The following is a 22,566-nucleotide window of genomic DNA, read 5'->3' as shown; positions in this document are numbered from 1 at the left end:
GCTTACAAGATTCATGATAGTTGTATTCAGTCAGAGGTTACGCCTTTATGCTTGGGTGTTCAAGGCCTTATGTAGTGGTAATATGGACTGTTCATCAAGCTGTGGGAGGCAAAGCTCCTTTTTCTCTCCATTGTCCCACCATAGCATGTACCTCCCTGAAGGGAATCCCTTTAATGGAGATCATGCAATCCATGTGGAATGGTGCTTTGAGAGTCTGGGAGGAGAACAACTGAGTGCAAGTTTATGAGCTTCAGCTGTGTTTTCTTCCTATATAAAACCAGCACAACCAGCTGTTTAGGCCTTAGATTCTTGCCAGGCAGCACTTGATGTGTGTTTGGATTTATTTGGTATGATAAAATTGACATCAGAACCCATAACAGCTGAAGAAAAGAAAAGAAAAGAAAAGAAAAGAAAAAGGGGGGGGAGGAAAGAAAACGCTGAAGAGAAGATGGAAGAGATGCCTGCAAGGCCTTGAATTCCCCTGACATTGCAATCCACCAAAAGAAAAATGGTGCTTTATTTTTAAGATATTTGGAAAAAAAAAAAAAAAAAAAAAAAAGGTCATACCTCCATACCTCTGCCCCAACAACCTTTTTCCAAACAGACCAAGGACTTGACGGACATAAACACAAACACAGCATGCAGCCTTCTCACAAGAGGACAGTGGGCAGCAACTTGATTGAAAACAACTCAAAAAAAATTGCAGTCCAAGATAGAAAGAAGTAACTTCAGTGGCTATTCTCATGCCCCTCTTAAGATGTCAAAGGCCACAGCAATTGTATTTGACACACCACTGGTCTGGGAAGCAGAGGCTGCTGCAGGAGGAGTGTTTAGCTCAGGGGCTCTGTGCAAACCACTTGGGTACCCCAGCTCAGAGGGTAAGTTTCACGACTGCTTCCCTTCCCCCTCCCCCATCTCAGCCCTGCTGTTTAGGTAATAAATAAGAAAGGTTTAAACCCCATGTGCCGGTGAATCTCTGATGAAAAGGTTTAGATTGGTACCTGCATGGGCCAAGGGGGACATTGCAACTTGTTTACATTTTTGCAAACACAGATTAATATTTGTGATCTTTTTGATGTTCTTGTTGAAAATCTTGGGCAAATCAGTGCCATTTCTTTTTTGGCTCTGGACTGACACGTCTTCCCAGCATGTAGCAACTAGTCCCTTCAAAACAGGAGCCTTTTTTGAAGGGACAGTTCCCTCACTGCATGTCATGGCACTTTGCAACAAGAAAGCAAAACCCAAGCTGACAAGAACAGAGCAATCTCAAGAGCAAGAACAATAGAGTTGAAACAATCTATAGGTTAGCAGCCTGGTTTCAGTAACTTTAAAGCAAGTCAAAGGTTTAAGGTAAAACAGGAACTCCTCTTAGGACTGTGGGGGAAGATGCGGAGGCAGTGTGAAATCCATATGTGTGCTCACCATCCTGCACAGCTCCCCAGTAGGTGGGCATGGGACCCCCTTTCCACTGGGTCTGCTTTAAATGGAAAATGGCCATGTTCTCCTTGCTGGGGCCCAGCTTTATCAGTGTGAGTGGGAACGGCTATCGCGTCTGGGCTGCCAGGGACATGAGGCAGAGGAACAGTTATTCTTGGCTTCTGCCTAGGCTCTGTTTGGGACAGTTTGGGACATGGGCAAAAGCAGCACTTGAGTTGTCTATTGAGGTCTCCCCATGGCCTTGCAAGGCCTCCCAGGTCAGGATTGTTTACTGTGGTCAGTCAGACATGGGGCAGGCTGCAGAAATCCAAAACAAATTTGCTACAAAGCCAGAACCTTTGCCATAAATAAAAGCTAAACTCCATTCCTGGGAGAGTGGTGGCATTGTGCAGGTGAAGAAACTGAAGCTGAGAAAGACAGTGCACCTGTGTGAGTGAATGAAGCAGGTCAGTAACAAGGCTGTGAATAGGTGAAAAAGTCCCAGCTCCTGGGGACTTACCTGTTCTAGAGCCTTCTCACTCAAGCTCTTTCCCCATTCATCCATCCCGCTTACACACACACACACTTTTTTCCCACTCTGCCTCTTCATTCCATTCTTTATCCATCACAGATCTACCCTTACTGCTGAGAGCTGGGTGGGATTTCTCCTTGTTCTTGTTTAATGCCGTTTCTCTAGCTGCAACACCTCTGTGAGTTTGGAAGAGCTAACAGGAGTCCTAAAGTCAGGGAAAATCAGTCATGTTGGGTGATAATTCCCTTGCTGACTGTGCTGGGTAATATTTCCCTTCAGTACAACTCCTGAGAATTGCCCATAAAGAGGTAAAAGAGGAGAGGGAGTACAGGATTTCTTACAAATGCTAGAGATGCTCACCTGAAAACTGGTGTCAGTTTGGGGAATTGCTTTAGAAATCAAGAATCCTGCAGCCAACCAGTTCCAAGCAATTATTTAATCCAGCTTGGAAATGTAATATATTAGCTTTAAAGGGCTAAAAGAGGGAGTGGTGGAGGACAGGACTCTTGCAGCAGTTCTTGAAGCAGACAGTGAGGAGGTGGGCTTCCCAGGAGCAGTGCTGACAGGAGTCAAAGGGCCAGAAGAGAGTCAAAGGAGGCCTGTGCATGCAGATGGGCTAGTGACAGGGCCTAAGGGTAGAAGTGCTGCCTAATATCACTTATGCAATGAGTATGAAAGTAATGCACAACAGAAATCAGCAGACCACAACAGTACGGGGTAAGTGTTGTTTTGTCAGTGTTCAGTACATTCCTGCAGCGTGAACAGAGGGCAGCTGCCAACACCTCTTCAGGCAGGCTCACCACATCAAAGGCACCTGATTGCACTAGCAGGCACATCCATACCCATACGATTAGAGGAGATAGTAAAGGACACAGTGAGATGACATTAGATTTTTTTTACATTAACCTTTTAATGCACTCAGCATTAGCACTAGTAAAAAGCAGCTCCAAAGACTGCTTCTAGCCCCATTCCCTACTTCATGTCTCCAGCCCTGCCACATCTGCAAACAAGTTAATGGAGCAGCAGAAGCCCTTAGCAGCAATTTTAGTTATTTCTGCCTTTTTCCACTTTGAAGCAAGCAGAAGAGCTGGCAGAGTGTGCTTAGGAAAAGGGTATTACCAACTGCCCTCAAGGAGTAACTCGGGAACCTCTAAGATAATAGCATGGACTTGTTTCTTATTAATTCCTTACTCCAGGATAGCTGTTGGGAGCCTTTAGGCCCACCTCTGAAAAGAAAGGCTGACGTTACATGAAGAAAATTAACCAGCCGGCATTTAGAAAATGAGCCTGCCCATGCAGACTGTGGTTCCCTTTCACATTTGGTAACAAGCTGCCTTTCAGCTGCATGCTGGCATGGGAGCATCTTCTCCTAGCCTCCTATGGCATTAGGGTTCACTGCTGGAAGATGATACCAAAAGGGCTCAGGCAGCTTAGGAGTGTTGGCCATGTCCTTGACTATACAGGTTGTGGCGTGGAGATGCTGGGGAATGAGTTCACAAACTAAGGTGTTACCACTGACCTTGAGAACAAATTTTTTCTTACATTGTAATGATTTAAATTCACCTTCAAAAACCAGTCACAGAATATTGACTTTCCAAATAATTTATTTGTATATGTCACCAAATCATAAAAAGCCAATGCACTGTCCAGCAAAAAGCATCAATATATAAAACACATTATCAGTAACACTATAGTGTATCGTTTATACTGAACCCAGTCCAGCTCCTACTAAAGCCAAAGAAAACTTTGTCAGTCACTCCATTAGCAGAAGGATTGGACTCAGAATTTTTATTTCTAGGTGTTTACAAAGGGCTATATTAAAATGCTAGTAAAAAGCTTCCTTTTTGAGACTGTATCAAAACAATAATAAACTTCACTCAATCCTGTTTCTGTCAAATGCATGCAAATAAAGTTCCAAATCAGTAGTCATTACACTGCAAAAGACCGTACAAATCAAAAGAAATAATATTCAGAACAGACCAGGCTCTACCCTAAGCTTGTGTGGACTGGCATGATTCCAGCATGGCTCATAAAGCTAAGCTATATACACCAGCAAAGGATCTGCCCCTCTACTGCTTTCAGTGGTTAAACAAATTATTTAAGTGTTCAGTTTTGCCCCCAGATACCATTATGCGGGGACCTCTTTAGCAGCATGACACAGGAGTTAATCGAGACTCTTAAAGCTTTTCCTACGAGGCTGTAAGAAAAGACAGTAGCTCGTGAACGCGTAAGTCACAGGACATATATTTTAGAGAGGCTGAAATGCTTTCAGGCTCTGCTCTGACTTGTATGCAAGATCTGCTTCAGATCTTTGCAGGTGGTACCACATAAACCCCCCCAAACCTTTTAAAACTATGGGTGTTTACGAGCTACTTTCAAAAATGGCAAGTCGACAGAGATTTGGGAACAATCCTTCCTTCCCCACATGAGCCACGAGCTGCACAAGGCAAAGGGCCAGCTGTAGGGTATCTGGATCTGCCAACCTGGAAAGAAGAGGTTTCCAAAGCAGCCCCTCCAAACCTGGTGGCCATGCCAGCACCTTTACACGGATATCTGCACGGCTGACACAGGTGGCCCTCTCCAGAAGCTGAGTTTAGGGCAGCACATACTTCAAGGAGATGCTTTGCTGTGCATGAAGCCAGATGAGCAGGTGGTGGCTGAGCGGGCCAAGCAAAGGGTGAAAACGGTGTCAGCACTGCCAGCATGGGCACTGCCATGCTGGATCCCTCACATCGCAGCCTGAAAGCCGAAATCCCTCCTAGGAAATGCACTCGCAGTTCTCCTCACCACCTATTTCTGTTCTGATTTACAGCACCCCCCTGTCTCCCTCAGCAGCCTTTGTCCCCAGCAGGAAGAGATGTGAGAAATGAGGCCTGATCAGCTCAATGGCAATAAAACCCTCTGTGAAGTTTGAGGAATGTTTTTGGAGATGAAAGGACCCAAGGAAAGGAGATGTCAGTGAAACTGTTGGGGGTTTTTTTGTTGTTGTTTTGTTTATAAACCTTCAAAAACCTCTTAGGAGTGTACTTCAGATCACAATATATTGATTTCTCAATTGTGTGGCTTGGGCTGAAAACCAGCACTAGTTTTATTCCGAGAGTATTTGACCAGAATTGCTCTGATACCATCCATCTGCACTGGCCTGATGCAGCAGTCATCCCCCTGGAAGGATGCTGTTTAGCATTTTCTTAGCATCATTTAGCAAAAGGACTGCTTGCAACTCCAGAAAACTATGGTTTAATAAGGAGACTGTTAGCACCTTTTGAAGTCAAATGTTGAACAGCAGTTTAACAATGTTAAAACTGTATCAGCAGCAGAGACAATGGAACAGGTTAACGGACGCAATCAAGACCCAACGTGCTGCGGGAAGATGGGCTGTACTGCAGACACAAACCATGAGACCGCACGGTGTTAACAGGGAAAACTAATTCCTGGTGCTGCAGTAGTGAGGCTGTGAAGAGCTCTGGACTCTCTTATGTGGGATACCATGACAAGAAGATTTTCAAACATTTCCTTGCCTTAAAATCTATGATTTAACCTAGTACTCATCTAACTTCACCAGGTCCCTTAAGGGACTGCTGGCACCAGCCTTGGGAACCTCCTAGAGCAACATGTCACTGGAATCAGGCCTGGATGATGTAAAGGGAAGGCTTTGACGTCGTACCCCAGACAGCCCAAGTGAGAACAGGGAAAATCTATGTCATTCTTTCTTATTTTTTGACAAAAGGTAAATTTTGCCATAGGAGCTGCAATGTTTCTCACATTCGTAATACCCTTCAGAAACTGTATACAAACCGGAGTCAAACTTGCTCAGCTCTGGGGCACAAAGGGGAAAGTAAGGAGGTAGTTTTTTCTTTTTTTTTTCTTTTCTTTTTTTTTTTTTTCTTTTTTTTTTTCTTTGGAGAGAGAGAAAAAAAAAAAGAGTAGTTTTGTCACAGGACTGTCTACTCAATTCTGTGACAAATCACCCAAGACGTCAACAGTAACAATGGATCTTCATTCCCACCTCTGGGCTGGTCTCAACCCTCTCTTTACAACATAGTCAAGTGGAAAAGGGGAACAAAAAGTTCTCAGACTGGGTTTCCAGCATCTACAAATAATCCCAGCTATTTCAGTGAGCAGCTCTTGCTGCCAAGTACTTCATCTCCTTGATAAACACCAGAGCCGCCAGGCTAAAACATTGTTATTTAGGAATTTGGAGCCAAGTAGAAGAGCTCCAACAAGAGGATTTGAAAGGGATCCAGGATAACTCCATGGTAACAACACTTGCCATGTAGATGGAGGCTTGTGTCTCCCCAGGCAGAGGGGGAGATCAAACCTGTGCCTTGCAGTTAGCTGCCAGTGGAGAGGGCTGCAGAAGGACCACTACAGGCATTTTAAGTAGTTCACCGCTTTCTGCCACCCCTATGAAATGCAACTTTTCACATAACATATAACCTTCCATGTCTTTGGAGAGAAAAAAAAAAGTATTAAGAAAACCAAACCAAAATAAAATCATTATTTGACCAATCAAGAGGGCTATTCACACAGCCCTTCTTGGGTGCCTGTGCCCACTTTTTAACGAGGAGCTGGCAGGAAACCAGTAAGCATTAAATCCTAAATCCTTTAGTTATCTATGCGAATAGGATTTAGACTCTCACATGGATTCAGTCCTTTCCACTGTTGTGTGCAGTAACGGTTCAGGCAGTTATAGTAGCTATGAGAGGTAGAAAAGTTTAAGGACTCGGATGAATAGATTCATCTATGCTTGCAATAGCAGTTCAATACACTCTTTGGCATAGACAAAAAAAACTAAAGAGAAAGCATTGCTATTAAATACTCATCCCAACAACAGAATGGAAAGACATTTATGTGCCTGCACTGAAATATGCAGTACTTGCTATACATTAGGAACATTGCTGCCTGACCTCTCAGAAACAAATGTTAAGTTTTTTTGATAGAGTGCAGTTGTGTTTTTCCCTTCTACATCAGGAGTACATCAAAGTGCAGTTGTTAGCTTCATCAATTGAGTGTAATTTTGTCATCTCAAAAAAAAAATATATAAAAAATTTTAAAGTGTGCATCTCTGAATACTAAAATACAGCTTAGGTTAGTTTTCCTCTTTCTTATGGAGGACAAGGACAGAAACATGCACTTCAAGGCATTAGGATCATGGACAGAAACAGTTTTGAAACAATTTCAGTGCTCATGAAGTTATATGAGCATTTTCTCCCTGCATGCAGGTGTGGAAACTAGCCAGGCAAAAACCTGCCTCTCTTCCCAGATTGCCTAAGCATAAGGACACGGCATTTGTGGTCTCCAAAGCAAACATACCAATGAGATAAAAATGGGCTATTTCCATCAGCAAAGGAAATGGTCTGGGACATAAATTCAGGCTCTGGATACAGACAGGATTCCCATTAGCTCAAGGATGTTCACACCCAGGCCATTGATTAAGAAGTAAAGACAAAAATTTTGTCAAAATCTAGACTGGTTTGTCACAAAATACTCTTAAGTCTTGCCAGTATGAATGATCATCTGGATTTTTGTTACATTTATTATTTAAATAGTAAAAGTGATTTTACATGCAATATGTTTGAAATGGGGGCTTTGGAGAAGGGAGATGATAAAAGCCATATACACCCAAACACCAAGTTTCTATGTACTTTCTTGTAACAAATATTTTGCAGCTGACATTCATTCTGAATTTGCACATTTGATATTGTATTTTCTGACACCCATCACATAGATCGATCTGTGATTTAAAGTTGTGCAGAAACCCAGTTTTCCTCAAAAAGCCTATACAACAGCCTGTGGCTCACACTTCCCTAGCAAAGGGACCCTGCATTCTGCACCCAGATCTGCCTAAAGACACTCCTGTGCACATCCCCCATTTCTCAGGAGATGGACCAACCATCAACCTAAGGGCTAAGCTGCATGAGGTGCTAAAAATTGAGATCGGACCAATTATGCAACAAAGACTAAAAGATTCTGGAGGACAAATAAAGGTGAAACGTGGCTTCTTATCTCACTGATGAGAACCTTCAGGTGTCCAGGAGAATCCTAAGTGTCCTCTCTCAACTAGTCATGCATTTCACATGCAATAGCCATTGCACTAAGAAAACCCAAAGCCCTCAAACTAGGAAACAGTTTGTCTAGTCTAGCCCTCCATTTCAGAGAATAACACAGCCTGGGGCTTTCTAACCCACTGTTCACAGTGGGGGTGTAGAAGAAACAGAGCATGTGCACATGTTTTCTTAAGGTAAGTGTTCAGGTTACTTTAAATATAGAAGGTTAGTTTGGTTAAATTCTCAGACACCATAAATCAGCTTAGCCCTTCTGTCCCTCAAGAACTACACACTAACTTGCTACACCTAAGATCTGCTTGAATTTCTTCAACCGTTAAGACAATGTTTTAAAATTAATTCTCCCATCTAAACTTCCACTACTAAGTAACTGTTATAAACACATCTTTTTTTCCTCTTTGTCACTGCATCTTTTCTAACAGCAAATAAATGGCTTCATACAAAAGGACATGCTGGTTGTTTTGAGCCAGAATATTGTACTGTGTTGCAGAAGAGTATGGTTTGGCAACTGAAGGATTGATAGTCCTATCGAAATATGTTCTGCTTTTTGCCTGCAATACTGTTTTTACAGGATTTAATAAGACTATGTTCATTCCAGGTTCATTGGTCATTTAGGAGTCCATGGTGCAGAATTCCTGAATCAGAGGAAAAGTACTCCTTGCTCATGTAACATGACTACAAAGCATGTGGTCCTCTTCTCTGCAGCTCTGCTTCCATCCTGAATACTACATAGGTTAAATCAGCAGTGTTCCACATCAGTGAGGAAAGGCCTTGGAGGGAAGTGTGGCTCCCTGTTCGTAACAGGACTAGTACAAGCCAACATCAGGACATTACCCACCGATATGGGAGGAGTTAGAACATCTGCAAACCTGCATCAGAAACCCATCTCTGCCCTTTGGAGGCTTTGCACTGGCCAGTGCTTTCCTACTCCACTCACATCACATCCACATCCACTTCTGGCTATCATAACCTCTGTATCCTCGCACAGATCCTAATACTAAGTAAGAAAAAGGCAGTGTAGAAAGTTAAGGCAAATTAATAACTACTCCAGGCCAAACCACCTGCTAAGAGAAGACCATTCATCCATATCAAAGAGCAGTGGAATTATTTCTGGCATATATCTGTGTACGTTGTATAGACACACATACCCCACCTGCCTGATACTAAATGCTTTCATGACAAGGTCTGTATACTCGAGCATCTGTCACTGGTTATTATAGCAACCAGTTTTCTAAGGGACCATAGAAACACTGCCATAGCATACGTGTCCTTCAGGTTTTAAAGGAAATCATCACGCTCTTATTTTTGCAATACTGTAAGTTCCCAGGTGAAAGAAACCTCACAAATTACTGGGATAAGAAGATATAAGCATTTGTGCCTTCATGAGGAAATTATATTCCAAACAATGGCTTCAATTGTTTCTCCTTTATAAAAATAATAACCAACAGCATTGCTCTAAAAGCTCAGGTGATACTTGTTAGCTTAGATTTTTCTAACCCAGTGTGGACTGCTGGCAGGGAATTGGCAGGGAAATTAACCACAGATGGTAGCCAGGACGTGGGGAACATATATTTGATATAGCAGAGTAATTGTGTGACAACAACCCAGTGCCTCGGAAAGCATCATCCAGTTGCATCCAACCAAGTAAGGCTGTCCCTGCATTACCAGGAATTTTTACAGGCCAAAACAAAGGCCTTTTGGTTGTGGTTTTAGCATCGCAGGGAACACAGCAAGTAAACAACTGCATCCTATGTTCTCCACCAGAGTGGCTCACAGCTTTGCGATGGGCAGCAGCAGGAGGGTTTGCATGGGCGAAGGCCACCAAGCTTTTTCCCCTGCCACTGTGTGAAAATAAATCAATACGAGTAGAAATGCTACACAAGGTTCTAGTTCTTTGAATACAGTTCTTGCGAGAGTGTTCCCAGAGGCCTGCTTTTGGAGATGGCAAATTGAAGAAGGCATTGAAATATCACAGAAATGCAACATTTGACTCAGAGAAACTCCTACTGAAGACACTCTGTGCTGGCTGGCAGTGGATGACTAAAAGCAGAAGTCAGAAAATACAGAAGAGAGACGTGTGTGAGAGAGAGCATAGGTAGGTATGTATGTCTGTGTGTACAAATAACACCACTATTCTAACACATTTTCTGTCTCGCATCACCAGGTTGGCCTGAGTGTCCAAGCTTTAGGAGAAGAGGTTGCAGAAAGCTATATGCAAACGAAAAAGGTGGGTCCAGTAACTGGGCATGCACAAGACCCCTCCTCCCCTCAAAAAGCCAGAGAGCTTCTCACCATGTGCTCTGCCTTCTCACCTGTTCAGGAGCTTCCTTCAAAACTAGCCTTGCTTTTAAGCATCACTGGTGCTTGCAAGTTGGGTGCCAGCCTCACCCCACCTGGTCAAGTGAGGAAAGCTGGGGAAAAGAGACTGAGATGCATGTAGGACTCAGAGAAGAGCCTCAGCCTGTTTTCAGTTCAAATGCCAACTCCAACAGCCAAAATGCTTGCATCCATGGATGCTGTGATGCAACTGGGGTTAGAAGAATTCACCCAGGTAAGTGAATTAGAGAAGCTAAACCTCGATGCCAAAGTTAGCAGGTCAGTCTGTATGTGTACTTGTGTTGGGCTGGACTTTCCAAAGGCTGAAGTGATGTATTTTGTTCCTATTGACTTCAAGATGGGATCCTGGCTGCCCCAGGTGCTTTAAAGATCCCACTTTTTGTCTATTGATCTACAGAACAATGAAGATAGTGTTTGGGTGACAAATGCTAGTGAAAATACTAGCCACGAAAGTTAGTACTTTTTCTACAAGAATAGAAACCCCAGGACCAGTGTTTGCTGCTCTTCATGGAAGTGGAAAGGAGGAAAAGACCCTGAGACAGGAAAAAAGAGAGGTAAAAGAGAGCATGAACTCTGGACAGCCTCACTGATGGGCAGTATCTTCTTCCTTCTCAGAACCAGAGAGAAGGCTTGAGCCCTGGTGTCTCCGAGCAGGGATGAGGAAGAGATATTTGCTACCTTCTGGTTCTTCGAAACCCCAGGCAAGACCAGGAACAATGGTCCCAACCTACATGTTACTTCAGCCTAAGCCTGACTTGGCACATACATAAAATATATTATACAAAGCAACAGCATGGGTCCATGTGAGGAGTAAGGCATGCACTGAAGTAATTTGTGGGAAGAGATATCACTGCTGAATCTCAAATTCAAAGTGAGACTGGAAGGAGAAGTAGATCTTTTACAGCTGGAGAAACAGTTAGGCAAACATAGGAAACAGGCTGACTTTCAGGACCCAAGCTCTTCTTCAGGGCAAGAAGGGGAAGGTCATGCCTGCAAAGGACTTAGGTACCTGCAAGAGTGCATCTCTTATTAGACCAAATGAATAAAAACAAAAGCGCTACAACAGTCCTATCTCTGAATTTTAAACTGGTATTAACTAACCTGGTCTCCAGTTCCCTTTTCAGGAACTGCTCCTCTGATGTCGATTATCAACTACAAAAAAGCCACCGCTGCAAAACTTGCAAAGGTATTGCATTCCCTTGTGGGCAGAAATGATGCTGAAAAACACGATCTCTCTGCAGACAGCTGTGGCCAGCTGGGGCTGGAAGTGATGTTCCCAGGGCTGGTTCACTGCTTAAAGCCCACAGAGGGATTTTACCCTAAACCTATGAGAGCAATTTGGCTAGGGAATGTAATATTAGATTTTGTGCCCTAAAAGGGATTTGTTACGACTTTAAATTCTGTTTTAACCAAATGCTTAAGCTGGTACTTAACTTTAAACATCAGATATTCTCCAGAAGAAAACAGTAAATCTGCATGGTTGTGCTAGTCCCAGGCTGGAGCTCTGATGGGATAGAAGCCTGCTGTCTTCTCTCCCCTCCTTCCTATTTACCAGGTAACACAGCTCTGTTTGCACTCGTGTTGCAATAATTGCTGTCTCAACTCCAACACAGCTGCCCCAGGCAGTGCCAGTGTACTCACAAAAAATCTTCCTCAGCCTAAACTTAACTGCTTGCTTAAGTTTTCTGCTGAATCAGGATCTCCTGTGTAATGTGTAACTGGGGATAACTGCCTAATACTAGTACAACTCCACTTCTCCGCCATGCAAACCCACACTCATCTGAGTGAATCTTCTTAATTACCAGATCTACTTCTTGACTCAACTATCCACCTTATTTGTTGAAGCGCTGGCCAAGCAAAATTGAAAGCAACAACGAAGTCAACTCGTGAGCTTTGTGTAGATAACAGTTCTCCCTTTTCACAGCAAAACTCATCAGCCCTGGAACTCCTGCCCGTAAGTGGGGAGAACAGACCCATTCAGCACTGAACTACCTATAAAACAACTCAGCTGTTCAAGCTCCCTGCTATGTTTATAAATATGTACAAATAGCTACAATGCAAATGTTCACAGTAATTTTGCATACCTTATATGAAATCAATATCACAAGTAAATTCTAATACTCAGAATAGCATACAATGTTAGGGACCAAGTTACATTTATAAATGCACAATCATTATCACTATTCAGCATCATTTTTTAGTATGCAAGCTTCAGCAATTGCTAGCTACACTGCACTTCAGGAGTCATAAAAAATGTTGGTCATGCCACAATCTAAGAAGAAACAAAACCACGGAAATTCTCCACCATCCTTTGAAATGATACACAGTTTTTGACAGATACGGTACTAATACAGTGGCTTCGTGAAATTCATTAACACTAATCACCATTAAATATCAAGTCTGGAACATGGGTCTCTATGTTCTAAATGAACTCAAAATCAGAGCAGGAGCAACAGGTTTGTCAGCATTGTGTCCATACATAGCAAAAGCAGAGACAGTGGGAGTCTGTACCTGGACCAGCGCTGCAATTACCCAGAATAAAGTGAGAATAGGTGCAGCTTTACAGGCAAAAGAGACGAGAGGGGGAGAAGAGGGACTGGACACAGCCTCAGTTACAACTGTTGTTGTAGAATATTTTTAAGAAATAGCCTGGACTCTGTAGCCTGGTCTTGCTAGCTCAGCCCTCCAAAAAGGTCCCTACCCTGAAAGCCAGGGGTAGCCCGCAGCTCTGCTAGCAAGAGCAGGTTACAGATCGTGCCTGCGCAGGACAAAGTGTTTGCTGTGCCAATGGAGCATGGGGCCATCCATTCTCTGTATCCTAATGCAAGTATTTCCGCCAGCAATTTCTCACAGAGGAGGTGGGTGATTGGCAAGGACATCTGTTATAAGGAAAGAAACAATCTCACACACTCAATACCCTGACTCAACCTCAGCTCACACTACTGAATAATAAAATCTAGATCCTGCCCTGACAATTTGCTTACACTTTAGATCATACCACTTTTCTCATCTTGCAAAGAGGCTCGTGAAGAGGATCTTCCTAGCAACAGCTCCTTCTCATGGATCAGGCTATCTAGCAGGTCCTCCTGTCTGTAGTTCTGATAAACCTTCAGGAAAGCCAGAATGGTAATTCCCAGCCAAGTCAGCCAGGCAGCCCAGAGACCAAACTAGACAAAAAAAGAAATGATAAAGAGGTCAGTACCATATTATAAATCCAAAGTCAACTGTCCAGGTGAATATCAAAATCTCTTCTGGACCAAAACCCATGGAGTCACACCAAGTTACATCCATTGAGGTCCTGGCCCCATGTTTCTTCAACTCTGTCAAGTTATTTGTAGCTTAAAAGGAAAAAATTCTTTCATGTACTAGAAAAACCGAAGCAAAAATGTATGAAGTAAAATAATGAAAAAAATAAATCTGTGTAATCTAGGTGCATCCATTGAACTTCCCGTTTCTGACATTCTGGCCAGCCCAAAATTCCTGGGATTATATTATTTTTGTTACTTTGGAGTTGCAGTTTTTTTAAAGATATTTTTTAAAACTTTCTTCCCAGGTCCTTCAGGCCTTCCACTAGCCCTGCAGAAGTGTTAATTTTAAAGTATTTCCATTCAAAATATTGTTGAGAAAATCTTCTATATTGCACCCTTACATTCTGGGCTAACTGGTTCACATTAGCATGAACTCAGAGAGCAAGAGAAACCCACTACAACACACTCAGGTGCCTGGTGACACCTATATACCTGGCAGGAGAGACTGGGGCTTCAAGCATCAGATCTGCAGTAAGTCCCATCACTAAACTAGTCTCTCTCGCCTGACTCCGTAGAAATAATTACACTTTGATTGGTTCCAGTACTTGAATGTTGGCCTCCCTGCCACAGAGGAGGTTCATTTGTAGTAAGGCTTTCTGGCAGAAATTCTGTTTTAATTCTATGATGCCTTTAGCAAAGAAAGATTAGTTGAATCCCTGTATTTCGGTTTTGACATACTGAATTTTCAATTAAAAAAATACAACAATTTAAACACTTCCAGACAGCAATACAGCTGTGCACATTAATAGCCAATTTAGATAAGCAACGACCACTATTTTCTGAAAGGAGTTTATGTTCCTATATAGCTTATACACTTTGGAAATTCTCTTCAGTATTTCTGCCCATACCTACAATTATCTCAGTTCACCAAGTAAAGAATATTTCAGTTATTCTACAAACCTTCAATAGAAGGAGGTATTAATTTGGCTTTATATGACTATATCTAGACGATTGGAAGCTTTGAATTAATTTCTTAAGCACTTCATAAATTAAATATTATCTTAAAAGCATTCAGGTATCTGCTACTGCTGTGGTCTTCTATTTGACATGAAAAAAATCTACTTGCATTTAGCCAAATTCAGGGAAACTCCCAGACCCATTCTGATGTGTTGGAAGCATCCAAACGGAGGAAAACGGGTAGAGACTGCTTCTGAGTAAAGCCTACTGTAAGAAATTATTGCACTTACAAGGACATGTTTGCTTTGGCCAGTAAGTCCAGTCTATTCTCGGGGTTTTCGTTCTACTGTTTCAAAGAAACTGATTTGCCTTCCATAGACAGACTCATTCTTGTACCTTCAGCCAACTCTGCTTACTTCACCCTGGGTATCAGAAGACAATGTTGCAGGATTTTGTTCCCTGTTTGGTCCTTTCTTCAAACAGTCACCATCAGGATTCACTTTGACACTGCCAAGTTCAGCTTTTGAAGCCAAATGGTTTTCCCCTGGGGCTGTTATGCTCCCAGGCTCTTCCTGCTTGGATGTTTGCAGAGCTTAGTGGCTGTACCTTGCAGGCTAGCTCTGCCCAGGGACATCCTGAGGGTCTTGCATTGGTGTATCCAACAGCTTGGCTTGATCCATCTATGCTGTGATATGTTAATTCTCCTCCAGCTGAAGTGTTATGTGCATTGACCTTGACTCTTTAGGCATGGCTCCCTGTTAGAGAAATGCCTTCTCTTGCATATAGATTATCAGCTGTCCACCCTGAGATCACAAGGTGGACACAGACGTTTAGCTGCCATGAATTCAAAGCCATAGACTGATAATGGGTTTACTTCTGCTACCCTCCCACTAGCTGGCAGATTAGGAGCTAATGGCAAAATCCGCTACAAAATACAGCTTGGCCTTGGGCTAGCATCATATAAAGGGGTCACTTTTATGGCATATAAAAGCTTGTGTCCAAGATGCACAGTTACTTTCAAGGAGTGCCCCAGGCAAGCTAATGCCTCGCCCCATGCAGGACACCATAAGAAGCATATGAGTATGGGTGCAACTCTGCATGGATGGGGCTACCCTCAGTGCAGAACTTTTACATGCTCAACATGCACCAGTGCTCAGGTACCAGTGTTCATTGACTTAGAGCTAGCATATTTAACAGAAAGGTCTGACAGCCTTAGAGGTCTCATTCTCAAAGATTCATCAGAAAACAGCCCTATCTAAATGACAGTAATCTTTAATTATTTTCCATGGTCTGATATTTATACACCTCAGGCGACCTCAGGCAAACTCAGGGAAGGCAAAGCTAATAGCCCCATGATCTGATGCAGGTCAGACATTATTCTGAACAGCAATGAAGAGCTCAAGGACACCAGAGTATTGCAACTTCTGCAGAGGTCATCTTTTGGAAAAAAATAAATTTTCCATCAAGAGTAATAGGATCAGTGGCAGCGTCAGGTTTGCACATGTCCACATTCAAAACCGTCTATTTTGAATTTAAAATGCAAATGTACCCATCACTATCATCCTGATTCAGCGCTTACTAAAGTCAATGGAAACATTCCCATTGATTTCAGAGGAATAGTAGTTCAGCTCCAGCAATCCCAGATCAATGAGCAAATGGCAAATGAACTGGAATAGAACCACAATCTAGGCTGACCTACCTGTGCAATAGCAAACTGGTCGTAGAAAGCAGAGTTTTCTAAGTTCAGTTCAAGATCTATATCCTGTAATTCTTCACAGCTACCCAAGGAAGGCATTTGGAGGGGAAAAAAGAAAATTATTCCAGAAATCCCAAAGACGCAAACCAAATATAAAATGAAGCAGCATCTTAAGTGTGTTTCAGTCACAATGGCATATTCTATCAAAAGATATTTAGGTTATTGCAGTAACCAGGTGGCTTGCCAATCTTCTCTAAAACTAGGCTAAAAGAGGCATGTAATTGCTTTCTTTTAAAAAATATATGTATAATTTATGTAAGTGATAACACCAATGTTCCGTAAGTGGAATTTTAACAGTTACTATGAAAACAGTATACTTAAAACCTTAAAACCCTCTTCTCCCACTACCACCAAGCCTCCCACATATATACATCTGGCATCACACCAGGTTGGTTGCTTCACCCCTCAATGAAACAAAGTGTATGAGCCTCCATTACCTTTTGACTTCATCAGGAAAAGCCTCAGAAGAAGGGATTTTGTGGGTGTTTTTGTTTCGGATGCTCCAGCAAGGAGACGATACTCTGATGGTAAGATAGAGGCTGCCTACAGATTTTACAAATAACTTGGACTTTTACTGGTGTGAAAAAAATCCCAGGATTTTGAGGTTGTCTTTCTATCTCTTGGTTGATTTCTGCAGCCTCTTCTCTCTCCTTTTCAGTGGTGTCGGTCATCTTGGGTTCTTATCCGAATATTCGATTAGATGTTTTTTATAATTGAATTTTTAACCGAATATTCAAATAATTCGATTAATCGTTGCAGCCCTAAACAGAACATTTACTATGGCATTTTACAACATATGACAATGTGCAACATAAATGTATGCTTTAAGTAGTACGATTATTCAATATCATATGACATAAAATGTCACCTTTTCCTCGCTCTTCACTGTTCTTTCTTGATAAGAAAAGATCTACCTCAACCTATGTTTCCTATAAGGAGCATAAGCATCATGGGATACAGTAGACCATTTCAGGAGCTGTACATTTTGTGTGCTGTGAGAAAGTACCAGCCATCTGTACTTTGCACTTACAAAGTACTTTCCATTCTGTGGCTCTTAGGGTATCCACAGCACCGCTGCGAGGCCAGAATCTTTACACCAGGGCTGGATGATGGTGTGTTATGGCACAGGCAAGATAAGTGACTTGCCCGTTGTCACACAGTGGGTCAGTGGCAGAGCCAGGGCAGCAAGCCAGAAGCCCTGACCCCCAGACCCCTGCCCTGCTCAAAAGACCATACTCAGAACATTCCCAAATCTAGGTCTCCTTTGGAAATAAAAATTTTAAAACTAACAGATTTTTCTTGTGTATGATCTTTGACTCTTTATTAAAGAGACCTTGAAACACTGTGGGAACACACTTTTCTTTGTGGGCTACTAAATGCAAAAAAAAAGTTTGATTTGCTTTTTTTGTTCCAGATGAAAAAATCTGGATTTCCACATTACAGATGCCTTCTCCCCCTTGCTCACCTTGTGTGCAATAGTTACAGTTTGCAATACCACTATCCATTTGTGCATACATGAAAAAATAAAGAAAAAAGGAAGAAAATGAATTCTTCAATACTAACCTATTTGGCATGCTTCCTTTTTCGGTAATTGCATCACACCACATGTTAAATCCTACGCTCACTATAGTGCTAGCAATAAATGTGATAAACACCACAAAGGCGCTGATCAGCAGATTCAGGAAGGCGTAAAAGAAAGAGCTGCAATAAAAGGGAAGAAAAATGTAACTCATAAACAGCTGAAAGACAACATCAGCAGTCTCTGTAAGCAGCATACACTGGGCACAAAGATCAGTTTCCATTTGAAACACATCTGCTTTAATTAAGAACACCTAATACACTGAAAAACTATGGATTATGACTTTGAGTCACATTACCTTCATTTGTAAGCGCTTTTGATTTTGATACTTTTTTTCACCATAAAAGGATGGGGCTTTAAATATAAATATTAAGTGGTGATTGTTCATACACAGCATGGCTTTCATTAGCTGTAATGATGAAAATCACCATTGTTAAAATAAATGTCATTAGCTCAAATTATATAGTAACTGGATCTAAAACTTATTTTATGACTGAAGTGATAATTGGGACAAAAATTGCCTAGGACAGAGAAACTAAAAATAAAAACACAGTACTGATAGCTATAATCATTTTAAGCAATGTAACAAAAAGAACTGCCATCACAGGACACAGATCTCCGTTGTATGGGCCATTTGCAGAGCAGGCCAGCTTCTCCTGGGACTTCTCTGGCTCTGGTGTCAGTATGTTATCTCTGCCAACTGAACACCAATTTACCTCAGCCCTGTTAATTGTGCCAGCCAGGCCCAGCCCCAGGCACAGTCTGTGTTTGGCATGGTATGGGGTGGGAGGCTTGCAGCAGTCCCATAAGGCCACAGAATTGTCCACTCATTTTCCAACCTTACTGTTTAACTCCCCCCCTTAATTCTAGCTAATGAAAACTTTCTCATCCTTCCCGCATTCATCTGATCAAGCCTTCCTTTAGTTGAAGCTGCTCTAGGTGGCTCCTGGAAAGTCCCATTATCTGAAACCTAGACATACTCTAGGTTGGAGAAAGACTGGCAACTCCAGGAGGCAGATCATCCCGTTCAGGTTAGGTGATAAGGGTGAATATGATGAATTTTCTATCAGTGCCACTCTCATTATGCTGGGGATAGAGGAGTCTACACATCCCAGAGAACAAAAAGTCATTTCTTTTCCCTGGTAGTTCATTAAATGAAAAGCCAAGAGGCTTTCTGAGTCCATGTTTGAATCCTGGGAAGGTTCTGGGCTGGACAGTCCTAATTTCTACAGGTTATACATGGTGAGATATATGTGACTTCTGTCTATGAGGAGGTTATGGGCATAGAAGGTGCCATGCCGACAGACATCAATGGAGCAGTTATCAGGAGGAAGTCATTACCAGTGGGCTTAAGATGTTTGTTCCTGAGTTGTTGTGGCTTCAGCGGGGCTGTCTAGGCTCCCTCCAAAGTGACAGCCATCCCATCCCAACACTGACAGAAAACAAGTGAAATAAACCACCTTCCAGAAACACTCTTACAGACCATACTGGGAGCTGGATGCCAGGATGCCTAACTTGTAGATCAACATTAAGATGGATCCTACTCTTGCCCTTTGGCTTCACTGGACTTGGAGGACTAGATCAGCTCACCTCCACCAGGTGCCAAGGTCACCCATAAAGCAGAAGGAGCTGGTACGAGCTCGGAGTAGAAGTGGCTTTGCAATCCTTGTAGTGAAGTATCTGAATTGTACCTCTACCTTTCAGCATTAACAAATGGCTGTCTAAAACCAGAATGGTGTGTGTCCTGCCTGCTTCTGAAAGATCTGGTAAAGATCAGACCTTCCTTCTTACTAGGAAGCTACTGTTTCCAAGCAGCTTCCCTCTTGTCCTGTTTTACCCTCCTGTGATGCTTCACGGTTATCTCATCATGCCCTCTTGCTCCATCTTTGGTCCCCATCATCCTTCTTGCCTGGAAAAATTGTCGTCCTGGTTTCAGCTGGGATGGAGTTAATTTTCTTCTTAGTAGCTGTTGTAGTGCTATGCTTTGGATCTGGTGTGAGAACAATGCTGATAGCACATAGATGGTTTTAGTTGTTACTGGGTGATGTTTGTATGAAGTCAAGGACTTTTCAGGAGGGGCACAGGGAATTGGGAGGGATACAGCTGGGACCATATCCTGTATCAGCCAGGACAGCTGACCTGAACTAGCCAAAGGGATATCCCATACCATGGGATGTCCTGCTTGGTATATAAACTGGGGGCGTGGCCAGGGTCTTCTGGTCTCTCTGGGGGACTGGCTGGGCATTGGTCAGCAGGGAGTCAGCAGTTGTACTGTGCATCACTCATTTTCTTTTCTCCCTTCTCTTTCCTCTCCTCTCTCCCTTCGTTATGAGGTTTATTATTATTGTTCTTTTGGGTTTATTTTGTTTCAATTATTAAATTGTTCTTATCTCAGCCCTCAAGTTTTACATCCCTTTCCAATTCCCTTCCCATCCCTCTGGGTGAGTGAGCCAGCAGCTGCGTGATACTGAGTTACTGGCTGGGGCTAAGCCACACCGGCTGTGAACGGCGCTATACAGCTGCTAACAGCCCAAAGGACCCTGAAAACGCTCCGAAAGGGAGAATTTTCAGGGGCCTGCCTAACTGTTTTGAACTAAATGGCCACTTTTGGAGGGTGGCCAAATATCCAATCCAAATTTTGCTATTACAGGATTTTTATTGCTGGTTTCTTCCAAAAATTAACTAGTTCTGAACTGCAAAACTGAAAAAAAGCATCTAGACTCAGCTATTCCTTTATAGGTATCTGATCACCTGAGGAAGCTGAATTCAAATGTATTAAGAAGCACGTGGTTATATTTAGAACTTGTAAGTTTTAATATGGAAATGAGTTTCTAGTTTATACTTACTATAGCATGTTTTAGCAATAGGCAGCTTGAGACTGGTTGCAAAGAGCCAGAGAGAGAAAACACTGCTACCCAGCCCCCAGTATCACCAACATCAGGGTGTTGTATAAGCCCAGATGTGAGTAACAGCCATCGACTCAAAAACCTCTAGTCCAAATAGACCCAGACATGAGTGATTTGCCCTTGGCATGGTCCCTCATCCACGGGAAAATGGCTTTCCTAGTCTAGCCAGCCCCCAGTGCCTGCTCCTGCCTTCCCGCCTCCATGCAGCTGGATGTTTGGGGGGCCCTGGCCCTGTAGCACCCACAGGCTGGGTTACCTGCGCCAGGGGTCCTACCCAGGGTGGCAGGACAGGCCACCAGAGAGGAAAGCACAGAGCACAGCACCCCCAGGCTGCTGCCTGGACCACCGAGCCTCTCACCGTACCTGCTGGGGTCTGATGCCCCTTGGTTTGTCTGAGCACAGTGACCCACTGCCAGTGCAGCCCTGCGGCTGCTGCAGGGAGCGCCCAGCATTGCTCCCCTGTTGTAACCAAGCAATAGTTGCTCTCTGCAATAGTTGCCATGTCCACCACAAAAGCAGGATAAAAATAGAGGGGGGGCACCAACTGTTCCCTTCTTCACCCCACCCACCCCCATCCCGCACACAACCATATTGTTTCAAGGTTTTTCACACACACACACACACATCTGGTTTTGCACAACTGTGGAAGGTCCCCCTTCACAGGGACATGTAGTGGGACCATGGGGAGGAGGAACCTGCGAGCACCAGCCTCCAGCACCGCCCCATGGCCCCCAGCACCCTCCATGCCCACTGCAGCTGAGCTGCCAGGTGCTGCTCCCAGCCTGCCAAAGGGCAGTGGGTGCATTGCAGTGAGCCTGGCCCCCCACCCCAAGCCCCTGCAAGGGAGCATCCTCTGGAGAGGGCCCTGGACACAGGTGGGGTGTGTGTGGTGTGCATGCAGACAGACGCAGGCAATATACCACCTCACCCCAAACCCCTGTAGGGAGAAGGATCATCTGGAGGATGCAAAGCCCAGTGCTTCAGCCCCAGGCTGCTCCCACTTGTCCCATCCTGCAGGAGGGATGGGCACCCCCTGCCATCCCCAGGGATACTTACTCCTCATGCCCTTTGCAGAGGAAGAAGAGGGTCCTCCAGGCCTGCACTGTGGCCAGCAGCAGGGAGAGGAGCCCGGTGAAGATGCTGAAGCGGCAGGCGGCCTCAGGCCCCCACTCCTGCACGGTGAAGCGCTGCCTCTCCACCGTCAGGTTGGCGTTGAGCCACATGCCTTCAGTGAAGAGCAGGCACCGGCCGTGGAAGTCGTTGCCATTCTCGGAGAGTGGCACCACCACGATGAAGCTGAAGAGGAAGGCCAGGAAGTAGCAGATGCACTGAGCGAAGAGGAAATTGCTGAGCACCATGTCCGCGGCTCTGCGCAGGCAGAGGGAGGGATGCTGAAGGGAGGGATGGAGGAGGGAGGGATGGAGGAGGGAGGGAGGCAGGAGGGAGGGAAGCAGGAGGGAAGGAGGCAGGAGGGAAGGATGCGGGAGGGAGGGAGGCAGGAGGGAGGGATGCTGGAGGGAGGGATGCGGGGTGGGAGGGGTGCGGGCCAGGAGGAGGGGGAGCGTGAAGGGATGAAGGGAGGAAGCCTGCAGCAGTAGGGGGTGGGGAGGGAGGATGCGCAGTGCAATGCAATGCAATGCCTCCTCCGGACACAGCTGCTGCCTCTGCCACGGCCGGAGCTGCCCGTACTGATGGCTCCAGAGCTTGCGGCGGTTGTGGAGAGGAAAAACGTTGTAGAGGACCCCTCCTTGGGAAAATCTGGCCGCTGAT

General features: G+C 44.0%; 1 protein-coding gene across 1 annotated transcript; it reads right to left on the bottom strand.

Moving 5' to 3' along the window:
* Window positions 1-3,541: 3,541 nt before the first annotated feature.
* TMEM179 (transmembrane protein 179) lies at window positions 3,542-22,319 on the bottom strand. The gene is made up of 4 exons (XM_056347497.1): window positions 21,853-22,319; window positions 17,875-18,012; window positions 16,255-16,333; window positions 3,542-13,517 (listed from the first exon to the last, which is right to left on the bottom strand). Exons 1-4 carry the CDS (start codon window positions 22,152-22,154, stop codon window positions 13,338-13,340), a joined length of 699 nt encoding a protein of 232 aa, XP_056203472.1. The 5' UTR covers window positions 22,155-22,319; the 3' UTR covers window positions 3,542-13,337.
* Between the last annotated feature and the right edge of the window lie 247 nt (window positions 22,320-22,566).

This window comes from Falco biarmicus, chromosome 7 (genome assembly GCF_023638135.1).
Source record: "Falco biarmicus isolate bFalBia1 chromosome 7, bFalBia1.pri, whole genome shotgun sequence".
NCBI classification, from domain to species: domain Eukaryota; kingdom Metazoa; phylum Chordata; class Aves; order Falconiformes; family Falconidae; genus Falco; species Falco biarmicus.
This window is presented reverse-complemented; position numbering and strand designations above follow the sequence as displayed.